The following is a 13,805-nucleotide window of genomic DNA, read 5'->3' as shown; positions in this document are numbered from 1 at the left end:
CGCCAGACCCTCCGACCGGACCTAGGGAACACGAACACGGAGCGCGGGACACAGTCCTGGAATAATTTTAACACGGATTCAGCCCCGCGCCGTGCCGTGAGGGAGCTCCGGCCCCCCGCCCGGAGCCTGCGCGGCCCCGGGGCCGGCGGGAGCCGCGGGGCTGCCGGGACTCGCGGCCGCCGCGGGACTACAGCTCCCAGCGGCCCCCGCGCGCCGCCCGGGCCGGCTGGGAGTCACGCTGTGTTTATGGGCGAGGCCCCGCCCCGCCGCGCGAGCGGTGGCGTCACCCTCGCGAGCCTCCTTCGCTCCCCGTGGGCTGGTTAATATTCATGAGCCGCGCGCGCGCGGGGAGCGGCGGACGGCGGCGGGATCGCTCGCTCCTCGCCTGCCGGCCCCCCTCCTTAATGGCGCTGGCGACAGCCGGGCAGCGGGACTGAGCCAGGCACCGGCGGAATGCTTCCCGCGGCTGCTACGTAATCCCCCCCCACCCCCGGGACGCGGCGCCGCGCTCCGTTCGGCCCCCCCGCGCCGCGCCGAGCGGCGCTCCCAGCAGGGCGGCGGCGGCGGCATCCCCGGCCCCGCGGCGATGGAGCCCGCGCAGCAGCGAGCGGCAGAAGCCCCGGCGGCGGGAAGCGGGCGGGGGGAGCCGGAGAGCGGCTCCCCGGGCAGGAGGAGTCAGGCGGACAGCGGCGCGGAGCCGTCGGGCGGTGGCGGGCAGCTGGACGGCAAAGCAGCCGGCGGCCCGCGGCGGAGGCGAGGGGGAGCCGGCGGCTTCGCTCCTCCCGCGGCACTGGCGGCCAGCGGGACTCCGGCGGCCCCCGGCGGGGCCGGCAGCGCTAACTCCCTGCTCCTGCGGCGGGGGAGGTTGAAGAGGAACCTCTCCGCCGCCTCCCCCTCTGCCGGCGGCGCTCCGGCCCCCTCGCTGGGCACCCGCAGCTTGGACAGGAAGGCGCTGCTGCTGCTGAAGCCGCCCCGGCAGCTGCAGCCCCTGCAGCCCCCGGAGCGGGACTGGGTGCGGCGGGACCTGCAGCGGGGCTGCGTCCACGTCTACGAGCGGCACATGAACTGCTACCTGCGCCCGGTGCTCTGCACCCTGGAGACCACGGCGGCCGAGGTGGCCGCCCGGCTGCAGCAGCTCGGCCACCGGGGCGGCAGCAGCGTGGTGCGAGTGCTGGGCAAGGCGGGCGCGCCGCCGCCGCAGCCCGAGCCGCCGGCGGGCCCCGCCGAGGCGCCGCCCGAGCCCGCGGCCGAGGGGCTGCGGCCGCAGCCGGACGAGAAGCCCAGGAGCCGGCGGGGGACGCGGAGCGGGCTGTCCGGAGGCGGCTGCGGGGAAGCGGCGCGGCCCGACCGCCTGCCGCTGTGCAGCGGCGCCGAGGAGAACGACTTGGCCGGCGGCCGGCCGAGCCCGGCGCCCTCCGACTTTAGCCCCGGGGCGCTCCCGGCCGAACTGTACCTTGCCGGGCCGCCGCTTTCCTGCCCCTCCCTGCTGGGGGAGCTGGGGCCGACCGGCTCCGACACCGAGAGCTTCAGCCCCAGCGCCGAGAGCGTCTCCGACCGGCTGGACCCCTACAGCAGCGGCGGCGGCGGTGGCTCGTCCTCTTCGGACGAGCTGGAGGTGGAGCCGGCGCCCCCCGACGGGGTGGAAGAAGCAGGTGCGGAGCCGGGCCGGGGCCCCCCCTGCCCGGGGGAGCTGTCCCCGGGGCGGGCAGGGGGGGTGCCGGCGGGCGCGGCCGGCGGGCGGGAGCAGCCAGCGGGGCCGCCCGCCCTGTATGTACAGCTGCACGGGGAGACCAGCCGGCGGCTGGAGGCCCACGAGAAGCCGCTGCAGATCCAGAACGACTACCTCTCCCAGCTGGGCTTCCGGGACCTGTGGCGGGTGCAGGAGGAGGGCATGGACTCGGAGACCGGCTGCCTCATCCGCTTCTACGCCGGTGAGCGGGGCCGGGGGGCGAGCGTGGGGAAGGGGCGGGAGCCGCGCCCACCGCCCCAGCTGGTGGGGCGCCGCGGTGAGCGGAGGGCGTGCGGGCGGCTGGGCGCTGCTCCTCCGCCGGGCTGTCGCGGGGAAGGCGGCCCGGGGCCGTCCCCTGTCGCGGGGAAGGCGGCCCGCGGGTGTCTCCGCGCCGCGCCTGGGAGGGGCCGTGCCGGGAGGTCCCCGGCGGCGGCGGGAAGCGCTGCCCCGAGCCGGCCGCCGGGAGAAGCCGCGGTGTCAGCGGCGCTCACGCTGCTCCAGTGCTGTGCCCGGGGCAGCCTCCCCTTCCTTCAGCGCTTCGGTAATGGAGGTCGCGCTGATGTTGTTTTCCCGTTCCTAGCAGCGGCACTGGGCGTTCGAGGTTAAATCAGCCTTGATCTACTACTGCTTTCCTTAGTGACGAGGAATTGTATCGGTGCCGCTGCCGGGCGCGGGAGGTCGAAGGTTCGTTCCAAGTGTTTGCGGGATGCCGGCAGCTGGCTCACGGTTTAGTGGAGCTGTGTGCTCGCTCCGGGGAACACCCAGCCCGCCCCATCGCGGAGCCGAGGGCACGGCCGGCTCGCTCCCAAGAGGGAAGCCCCGCAGTTCTTGCTCCTGAAATAGGTTACCGCGGTGCATTCCTGCAAACAAAATCCTGCGCTTGGCTTTCTGCGTTGTTGGCATCAGTTTTTCCCGTTAGAGTGATGGGACTTCACTGAGAGACTGAGGGCAGTGAGCGAGAGAAGTAGGGAAGCACAGGTCGTGGTCTTTGGAAGCGGGGTGGTCAAAACCTTTGTAATGAAAAGGGAGAAGCTTCGTAATGCAGCTTTGCTGCTACAACATACAATACAGAATTTGGAGAATGTTGGGTGGAAAAGTTAGCTCCCACGTTGTAATTATGCAACCTTCTGCAGTTTTAGGGAGGTTTAAAAATACCTTGTGTGTCAGTTGAGTTGGTTTGTGTCAAAGACTTACTGTAATCTCAGAACTTCTTGGATTTTAGCTGTCTTATACATCTCCTCAAAAAGAAAACATTCTTTAATGTCCAAATATGCATTCAGCTACCTTTTAAGTTTTCCTGTGAAACAGGTAAATGTGATATCCCGAGATGAGGTCATGCTAGCAAAGTAGCACATGCCTTCCGTCCCCTTGCTGGTTTGGCTGAGCAGGATGGTCCTTCAATGAACCGTGAGAATTCAGTGCTTTAACGCTGAAAGATACAGAGATTCTTTTCTCGAGTGAATTCCACTGAATGTCAAATGGAGTTGGTAATGGTGGGGTGGGAAGGAGAACAGTAAGCTGGATAAGTGCCCTTTTTTATTCTGAAGAGAATGTGGGAGTGGTGGCAAGTGGTCAATTCAGCTTTTCTTCAGATTTTTCTGATTGTACAATGACCCTGGCATAAGTAGTATTTGTTAAGGGAGTTGACAGAAATAGGTTAGATGCATGTGGGTTAGAAAGTAGCTTTCTTACTTTTTTTTTCAGACATGATTGTGGTCTTTTGTGTTTCTTTGCCTGCTCTTGAGGATGGAAGTCAGCAGGTGATGCTGGGAGGGATTGCTTCCTTTATTTCCCACCCCACCATTAAATGGGGATGCACACACGTGTTTTAAATTGGGACAGCTGTGTGCCTCCTTTTTTAACAGGATGTGTTCTAAAGAAAACACAATCAGGAAGCATAGTGAAGTCTTACACACAGTTAAACCTGTTTGCATGTAGTTTTAATGCATTAAGTGATTAATTATACATGCTAAATGAGGATGTTCCAACTTTGTTTTATTTCAGTGTCTCAACTTGACTGCTAATGTAGCTTGTACATTTTAGGCTTCCTTGTACAAAACTACTGGATAGAAGGATATTTCTGTGAACATACATAGGATTAAATTAATGCAAATTTCTTATGCAAGTTCATATGCTAACAAGTATGCCTCTACTTCAAAAGTGCAGCGCTTTTTGAAATCCTTATCTCTTTGAGGGAATCTGTGATCAACATCTAAAACACCTGTGATCAGGTGCTTGTAACAGAAAGGTTGCAGCACCTAATGTACCAGGCCAGCCAAAAACAGCTAAGAAAATATTACTGACACGTAATTATACTGATTTTATGTAACTGTCTTGGCAAGTTATCTCTGCTTCCTTATTTTATACAAACACAACCCAAAGATGAAAGAGAGGGAAGGAGAGACACTTAAAAAGAATACACATCAAATTACACTGGAAAGGGGAGCGATTTTTTTTGGCCTCAAAGTTAAGTGTTTTGCTTTGGAGAAATACCTTTTTAATAAATGATCCTCTAGCATCATACCCTAAGGAAAGCTTTAAAACAGTGATTTCCTGTTTGCCTAAGACTTTGTTGATTTAAGTGGCCTGGCTTGTCCCAGTGGATAGAGAACCACTAGCATCTCTATGCCTGTAATTTCCTGCAAGCTATCTCAGTAGGATTTGGTGATACTTGTCTTTTGCTGATGTGAAATTATACAAACCTAGGTTGGATCTATTGCATTGCTTCTAAAAGGAATTCTTTCACCTAATCCCCCTGGAGTAGGGAGAGGAGAAGAGAGCAAAGTGATGACTTTGGTTTTTGTTTTTTTTTTTATTTTTGAGGAGAGACAGTTTTAAGACTGGAAGACGACTGTATTGAAACTTGCCATTACAAATTCCACATAAGACAATATAGCAAATAGTTTTAGTGATTGCTGTAGGCTGGTAATTTTTCCTGTTGTGGGATCTGGAAAACAGAGATTAAAAAATTATTGGTAGGAAAACTGCAGAGATTCAGATTTTTCTGCTATGACAAAACAGTTTTCTTAATAAATAGCAATCCACAAATATTCTGTAAATGAAATACCTGATAATTTAAAAATCCTCAAAACCAAAATGGGACACTAAGAAGGTAAAAGTGCTTCCTCTACATTGCCTTGGTTTGTTGCAGCATGTGGTTAGTGCATGTTTATTCTGGTGTCTCCTCTCATTTTCTTCCTTAAGAGTATGAATGTGGTTGATTTTGTCAGTGTCTTGACTCTTAAGCACTAAACAATAACACCACTGCTAATACAAAATCCCCTACAGCTTTAAGGGGCTGATCCTACTTCCTGTAACATCAATTTGAGCAAAACCGGGCATAAGTGATTGGTCAGGCATGTCAATTTTTCTCTCTGTTGAAATCTATCTCAACAAAAGGTTATGTCCTCAACGTTTGAAATACATAATCTCTATTTAAAAGGACATGGTTAAATAGCTTTCTGCTGAGATACTGTGTGACTGAGTTATGGAATTGTGTAAGAATCCATAGTGGAATTACAGTCATGATATTGTTGCTGGTAGACCAATAAGGTCAGACATCTTAAACTATTCCTAAAACCTCAAGAGTGGCTATGATCCAGAAGACTTCTTGCAAGCAAGTTATAATATTCCTTATTGCTTTGTAAAAATAATTGTTGCAGTGGCCTTGATATCCTGATAATTTGCATGTAGAAGGAAAAACAGACTAACACAACAATCTCATTAAAAGCTGCAAAACTGCTTATTGTTTTAGATCAAAGATAAGCAAGGAATTTTATGCAGTGCTGTGTTCTGGAGCTTCTGCATGGCAAGAAGTGTGAGTAATATGATCCTGGTGTTGGTGACTGGTTCAGTATCCTGGTCTTGGAGACTGGTTCAGTACAATGGATGTTTGAGGCTTTTTTGTTTTAGTGCTGAAAGGTAATGTTGTTTCTGATTCTGGCACTTGGCCACCATTAAATTCTCTGCCCCCTGATGAAACATGGGGCTTCTGCACCTGCCTGTGTCATCAAGTGTATCACTACTTTTTCAGTAAGTGACTGTCTATAGGCAGAACACTAAGAAATGCCAGATGTAATTAAGGGTGTTAATTTTGCATCTGGCTGTCAGATGTTATTTGGGAAGAGATCCTTTTGGCTCACGTGACCTTTTAAAAAGCTGAAGAAAAACGAATCTAGCTTGGTCTTGAAGTATGTTATAAGTGATGTCAAGTAAAGAAAAAGGGAGGAGAAGATTTTGCGTCAGGATCAGTTGCAGTGCTCTGATCAATTGCATTTGCTTGCCTTAAAGAAAAATAGACTTTGTAGTTGGGGTCATACTAAGACTTACAGCTATATGGATGGAAACACAGTTTTAGATGCTTAGTTTAGAAGGTGCCAGACGCTAGGCAGTGCAGAACTTTGTGGAATGTATTGAATTGCTGGCTGCTGTTTGTGCTACTTGGTGAATAACTCAGTTCAGCTATTTAATATGTTGATAAACTCGATTTAAGGTGACTAAGTGCCATTATGGGGGGGAACATGCCAGAGACACTCTTTTTATTACTGAGTGTGGGAGAGCCACTGTGCCCTAAAGAGCTGCTTTTGGAGCACTTGAATCGTTCTGACATCTCATATCTTTAACATGAAAGGAATTAGTTCACATTAATGTGAATGGATATCTTTTTGCAGGTGTGATTGGACGGGAGAGGTCTCTGTGAACTAGTCTGAAACCGAAAGGAAAAACAACCTCTGCCTAAGGCTGCTATTATCCTGATTTTTTTTTTTTTCTTCCTAACATGACTCGGATGAACATTCTTTACCTTGTAACCATTTATGAGTTGGCATCTCTTGCGGAGAGAAGTAATACCTAAAATTTTCCCCTTTGGGAAATTCTCACTTTTCAGCTACATAGGAGTTTAAATCTGGGCTTGGTCCATGTCGGTCCCAAGTTAATGACATTTCTAGTCCTCTGCAGGAGAGTTGGTTGCGTTGCTTTTGGCTGGCTCCACCTGTTCGCTGCATCGCCTTTGCTTCTCTTCTGTTAGAATGGGGTTTTTCTGAGGTAGGCAGCGTTCCTTCAGGGGGGCTCTCGGGCTCCTAGCAGGAGGAACCATGCAGATAATGCTGGAATGCTGGTGCAGCCGCGGCTGAGCTTTGGTATGTGACAGCTGTTAAGTACAATGGTCTTTGCAACTTTTAAATTCTGTTGTACTCCTGGCTAGCATCCATAAGTTAAGTATGTGTTAAGTACCGACACGGGAGATTTTAGTGTGATGTACATAGCAGTTACTATATATACTGAATATGTAGTACCTAATTTGGTATATCCAGGAGCTGAATTTCTTCACTGCTGCAGCACAGAATATGGCATTCTTTTTCCTTTCTTTTCTCTTAATGTATTTTGGTACTGTCCCTCTTGTAGTTTTTACCAATTATTCCCCCTCTTTTTTTTTTTTTTTTTTTTTAATGATTTAAACATCTTCTTGATGATGGAATTTCTGATATACCTAAGAGCCCTTCTCTAATTAAAGCATCCATCTGTTCTATTAGCACACTGACAGACTGCTATGCATCTAAAGCACTACATGGTTCTTGGGAAGGTGCTACTTAATATTGTGAAAAAAAAGCATTAATTTGATTCAGTGTTAGCAATTGGTGTGTGCTTGTTAACTATCAAAACCTACTTTAATAGTTAAAAAAAATCTCTTTATAAAACAATATAAAGAGATACTTATTTGTTATTTAAGTGGTCCTGTAGAGAGCAGGCATGTGTAAGATAACCTCTCTGAGCAGGTCAATTTGAAAAATATATGCATGCAGAATTCCATAGAATAGATATTTAGAGATGGAAGTCCTGGAGACTGCTACTTCTTATACTCAGCTTTCTAATTTGGAGGGAACCTGTGCTTCACATGCTTACAGCTTAATTTCCCTCTTCATTTAAGGGGTGATAATTTCAAATAACTATTTAAGCTATTAGTTTATTAATTTAGGGGGAGGGAAAGAAAAAGAAACTGAAGACTGACCATCTATTTGCCTTTGACAGAAGCAAAGATAGTTTTACTTAGTCTGCAGTGTTTCATTCCACTGCTTGTGGAATGGGGCACACTGGTGTTTTAGTTCAGATCAAAGTGCTCGTGTACTTGTTTTCAGCTTCCCTGGAGTCAGTTTCATTGCTGTATTTTAGAACTTTTGCTCAAAATGAGCATTTGCACTCTGGGAAGCTGTTTGTTTGGAGTAGCTCTGTAATAAGTGTACTCTTTAAACCAGAGCACTGAATGCTGTAGTTACCTTTGAGGGTATTTTGGTAAAATGTTTTGTGTGTGTGTGTATTCCAATGGAATTGATTTTGATGCTTTAAGTTTGTGTGGGGAAACTTAACCCAAGTAGAAAGAGTGGGGTGTGGTGTACCAACATATCTTAATGTTTGTAAACTTCACTGTCTTGGCCATGTATTTCCAGCTTAGTTTTTACTTCTCCAAGATGTTTAAGACAAATGCAACCGACCTTCATAAACATCTAAAAAGTTTTAAACTCATTGAAAAATTAATGCTTCTTAACCTTTTCTATATTTGTCTCTAAGATAGGCATTCTGAAACACTAAGACCTTCACAGGACATTTAAGAAACATCACAGGAGAACAATAGACCTCATTAAAAAAACCCCAATGATATCTTTCTTATGAAAATCATCTGAGAGATTGGAAAGCTGTTAAAATTACAACTGCATGGTAGTGTCAGAGTTGTGTATAGATTTGAGGTAGTTAAGGTCTATAAAGTTTATGGCAGAAAATTTCTGTGAAAATTCTAGATTTTTCAGTTTTGTGCTTCATTCCAAAGTGCTAAGTTTTATTATTTGTGTAACTTTTGTCCTTAAATAGCTTTTCTGAACAGTTGAAATAGCTGTATTATTATTGAATAACAGCTATTGAATTAGCTGTTATTCAATAACAGTTGAATTAGCTTTTTTTGTGAGAATAATTAGTATGTTTTTAACTAGCAAATAACCTGTATTCATTGTAGATTAGTTTTTTTTTTCGATTAGTCTGGCATTTATCCACCGTGGTATCCTAACATAGATACCACTTCCTAAAAATAACTCGTGGCAAATTTGAATTGAACATTTTCCCACTGATTGCTGTTACATACTGAAGTCGCCTTAGGTATCTGAGAATTTTAAACTTAAGTATTGTTGTTTATGGTATATTTTATATGACTCTGTCTACTTTTTATCATATGTTGCTGTATGATAAACTGTGAATGTAAAGAAAAAACATTACTTGCTGTTTGGAACACAGCAACTGTTCTATCATCATGGAGGGATGTATGTGGGTTTTAAATGAATAACAATACTGCATTTTGCTGAAATTCCATTCAGGATTTCAGGTTGGCAAAATGAATGGCAGAACTGGTTTTCTGTGGTGTCAGTGCTGGCACAGCCACTGTGGTGTTTTTTTTTTTTTTAAAGAAGGCACTGTCAGTAATCGCCCTTTGGGTTCTTTCTTGTCTGTTATTCACCATGGATGTGGTCACCAGGGCCCTCTGTACTCCCTGCCACATAAAATCATTTAGTTATGTAAGTACATAGTCCAAGTTCTTTATGCCAGTTGTCCCAACCAGGATTTCTTTTGCTTCCCTGATTAGCTAGCTAGCTAGTCCTGATCTTGGGGTCTGATGGTTGAGACTTTCTGCTCCCATGAATGGGGTTAAATATGTGAAAGAATGGGAGTGGTATGTAATCTCTTGGGGATTTTGTACCTCCCCCTCCCCCCCTCTTTCCTGCTCCATTTCTCCATTATTTAGGGGGCAAAAATTGTTCTTTGGAGGACATTGCATTTAAAAATGACAACTGTAAAATCAGGAAGAAAGACCTCCTGGAGTAAAGTCATTTAATTTCACAACACAGCATACTGTTCTTTGAAGCTTTTTCTGTCGATAGAGAAGTAAAATTTCTTCCAGCTGGCTTTGACTTATTTGGAGGGATGCTGAAAATACTCATTGCTTAACTAGCTGTGTGTTCCTCGATTTGACAGCTAAGAATAACTATTTACATATTGATGCAAAATACTGAGTTTCAGGGAATTTTTCTCTCCAGTTTTATCTAGGTTAGTTCTAGGTAGAAGGAAAATGAAAATTGTGTAAGTGGGCAAGAGTTTTAGAGTTTAACTCGAGGTATTTTTGTGGGCCAGAGGTAAATTTGTTCCTCTGCAGGGTATTAATTGTTCTTGGTCTTGTGCGGTGGCAACAGGCGTCTTCAACTTTACTAGGCTCTGGATTGTAGTCATAATTCTCAAAAGCCCGTAATAGCTACTTGAACCGGTTCTTCTCATCTTCCAGTGCTCCAAATGCCAGTGCCAGCTTATTTAAATAAAGACAAAACAATGGGTCTTGGTCCAGGGGGTAATGAGGAGCTGGAATGCCTTTGAAGTTCAGGACCCTGGGCTGTAGGTGTAATTTACATAACCTAATTATGTAATCTGAATGCAATTTCTCTTCCTGTTTGTTTGATTTATGAAGCTTTGTGTCCAAAGAGAAAGAGATAGTAAGACCTGTAATTAAGATAAGTAGCAGACCACTCTTTTTCTGAATGTGTGCTCTGGGGAGGAGAGAATGTAGATGCAGCATTAAGGGTAGAACAAAACCTGTGATTCAGGCACCTTCGGTTGATGAAAATAATTCTGACTCTTTTCCTTTGAAAAAGCTGCATGCTTCTATAAAGAGTAACTATGCCTAGTTCAAACTTATTGGCTCTACTATAAATGGTACAGAAAAGTTTGTAAGTCCTTACCAGCAGCAATTTTGCTTTTATATACATCATGGAGGGGCTCTATCTAAGCAGCTCTCATCAGTTTTAGAACTGCCTTGAAAATTTTAAGTATCTAAGTGGACAGTGAGTTTTCTGATCAGATTTGTGTACAGTGCCATGTTGTTGCTCTCATTCAATCACTTGCTTTGTCTTACTGCCAGATCCTCTCTAACATTTTTCTTACAGCAGATAGTAAGTAGGAGCACTGCATTTGTGCTTAGAGTCCTAGAAGCAGTAAAACTATGTGTGCAATCTACTCACTTATTAGTTGATTGGTCAGCTGAACCAGTGACTCCTTATTGTGAGCTCTTTTATGACTATTGACTCAAATTCATAGAATTGCAGAGGTTGTAAAAGACCTCCAAGGTCATTGAATCCAACCTTTGATTGAACACCTCCATGCCAACTAAACACTAAGTGCCATGTCCTGTTGTTTATTGAACGCTTCCAGGGATGGTGACTTCACCTTCCGGGGCGGGCTATTGCAATCCCTGACCATCCTTTCAGTGAAGAAATTCTTCCTGATTCCAACTTGAGTCTCACCTGGTGCAGCTTGAGGCCATTTCCTCTTGTCCTGTCACTTGTTGCCTGGAAGAGAGGCCACCATCCACCTGGCTACACCCTCCTTTCAGGCAGTTTTAGAGGGTGATACCGTCCACACTGAACTTTCTTTTCTTCCAGCCTTAACACCCCCAGCTCCCTCAGGTACTTCTCAACAGACTCGTGCTGCAGACCTTTCACCAGCTCTGTTGCTTGTCTCTGGACCTGCTCCAGCACCTCAATGTCCCTCTTGCTGTGAGGGGCCCAGAGCTGGACACAGGATTCAAGGTGCAACCTCACCAGTACTGGGTACAGGGAGACAATCCCTGCCTTGCTCCTGCTGGCCACACTATAGCTGATACAGGCCAGGATGCCCTTGGCCTTTTTGGCCACCTGGGCATACACTGGCTCATGTTCAGCTGCTGTCAACCAGCACCTGCAGGTCCTTTTCCAGCTGGCAGCTTTCCAGCCTGTGCCCACAGCCTTCATGGGGTTGTTGTGACTGAAGTGTAGGACTAGTAAGTGATGGAGGAAGGTATTTTTCTTTGTTGTGTGTTACTTCGTGGGACAGACAAACCTCTAGGGGACATCAGTGAGCAATCATTTTATTTATGAAACTTTTTAGGTTGTGTCAGGCATAATTACTGTGTGCCACAGTTGACTTTCTGCATCTGAGTCTGTCTGCTTTCATGCTATGAAGCTTGTCTGATGAAATAAAGATGTTAATGACAAAGTGTTAAGAATGAAGTGGTAGAACATCTGGAAGATGGCTAGCATGTCTAATGAGCTGAAGTTAACAGTCTAGGAGTGCTTGGTTTCTTCTGGTACCAGTATTTTGTGGTCACAAACACTAAAGCGTGATAGTTTGCAGGTTGCAAACAGGACGTGTCTCAAAGAGAAGTTAATCATATATGTGTGGGAGATGCAATTTAACATTTCAAAAATACAAACAGAAGTTTGTTCAAAGCTGCACAGTAGGTAATTATACAAAATTATTCCTGTCTTGTTAGAAGCATGGTTATGTGGATTAAAAATAGATTATTTAGAAGTAGACCTGAGTTTATATCCTTTCAGAGCAAGCAGTTAACATTTTTGTCTTGGGTGTCCTAACTAATAAAAAAAAAACACTGACTGGAAAAAATTGAAATGTCCATGCTCTGGGAAGTTGATGGAATGTGTCTTATTTTTAAATTTTATTTTAAAATATTTTTTCCTTTTTGCTTGTTTGTTCTGTTTTTGTTTTTTGGGTGAGGTGGGTGTGTTTGTTTGATGGCATGAAAAACATGTTCCTTCTCTGTATAAATTAAATAACCTATAGTCTGTATATTCCTGGTGAATAAACAGGTTAATGTAGTACTATTAGTAGTCTGTATTTTAGACTATCAAATACAGAAAGTGTTTCCATTTCAGGACTTCCAGAACACTGGTATCATCTGTATAAGCATATTCATCCCTGCTAAGATTAGACTATAGCACTGAGAACTGCTCGGTGTGTGTCTCTTTAATCTCCTTAATCAAATGACAATGTTAATTCTTGCTAATACGAGAAGAGTACATTAAATTATTTTACTTATTTTGCTTTACGGGTTACATAATGGATGTGTCTCTTGTAAGAAAAATGCTTCAGAATGCTTCTTTTCTGAATCTTTGTGATAAAAGAACCTAGTTTATTTTAAAACTTGCAGCTTCTTGTAATTGAAATCTAGAATGAATATATATTGATCAGTATCACTAGATACTGTAGTACAGAGATTAAGACATCTTGTAGCCTGCAGGGGACTAGGCCATGTTGTTCTGTGAGTGTCTGAGTAAGTGTTTCTCTGGATAAAATGGTCTGCTGGAACCTGAGGTATATTTGATGTTTAATTTGCAGCACGGGGTGGGATGTGATCCTTTGTGCAATGCTCTACTGGAGTGTGAGCAGTTTCAGCACCTCTGTGGAAACAGGGAATGCAGATTTGTCACCTTAGTTGTGAACAGCACTGTCTTGAGAGTGTCAGCAGATTGCAAAGCAGAGATCAATTGTAGATCTTTTCAGCCTAGAACAGGCAGCTAGATGCTTCTCCCCACTTTTGCCTTATTTTTTTCCTTTTTTTCCTATTTGTCTTTTTTGCAGTGCTTTTATTTTTCTTCTTTTTCTTTTTCCTTTTTGTCTTTTTGTTTTCTCCCCACCTTCTTTTCTGTTTTCCTTTTTTTTTTCTTCTCCTTTTTTTACTGGAAGTTTTTGGACATTCTTGGCTGCATTTACCAACTCAGCCATTTTGTACATTTTGAGTCTTCTTATTGAAGATTTTAAAGGGTTTCTTTTCAATACTCATGTATCAGCAGGCCTCTTTGTGTGTTCCTTATTCTCCTGTGCTTGGATCTCTTAAGGCTGTGTATTAAACAGTTCCACTGCATTACTTGTGGAGAAGAGCATTTTTTCTAGCATGGCTAACACAGGGCTGCAAAAATAAGTGAGTAAAATTCTCTCCAGAGAATCACAGCACATGGCTCTAACAAATTGCTGTCTGTATATGCCAACAATGTAGGATCAGGCAACAGTGTAGTCAAAAGTGATAAAAAGAACAGAGCCTTAAAGCAATTTAAGGTGTACTATACCTTCATATTACAGGAATAAGCATTTGAAAAGTTTTTAGTTGTTGTTGTGGTTTTTTTTTTTTTTTTTTTTTTTAAATAAAAACTCCTGTGTCACTTGTCCTGTTCTTCATCCAGCAGAGCATCTCTAGCAAATGTAGTGTTTTAAAAGG

General features: G+C 45.5%; 1 protein-coding gene across 1 annotated transcript in view; it reads left to right on the top strand.

The window, feature by feature from the left end:
* Window positions 1–586: 586 nt before the first annotated feature.
* The window catches only part of PHLPP1 (PH domain and leucine rich repeat protein phosphatase 1), a 135,400-nt gene continuing 122,181 nt past the window's right edge, over window positions 587–13,805 (top strand). Inside the window, exon 1 of the mRNA XM_021530550.2 lies at window positions 587–1,931. Within this exon, the coding sequence (XP_021386225.2) occupies window positions 587–1,931 (1,345 nt within the window). The remainder of the gene's footprint in view (window positions 1,932–13,805) is intronic.

This window comes from Lonchura striata, chromosome 1, assembly GCF_046129695.1.
Source record: "Lonchura striata isolate bLonStr1 chromosome 1, bLonStr1.mat, whole genome shotgun sequence".
Lineage (NCBI taxonomy): Eukaryota > Metazoa > Chordata > Aves > Passeriformes > Estrildidae > Lonchura > Lonchura striata.
This window is presented reverse-complemented; position numbering and strand designations above follow the sequence as displayed.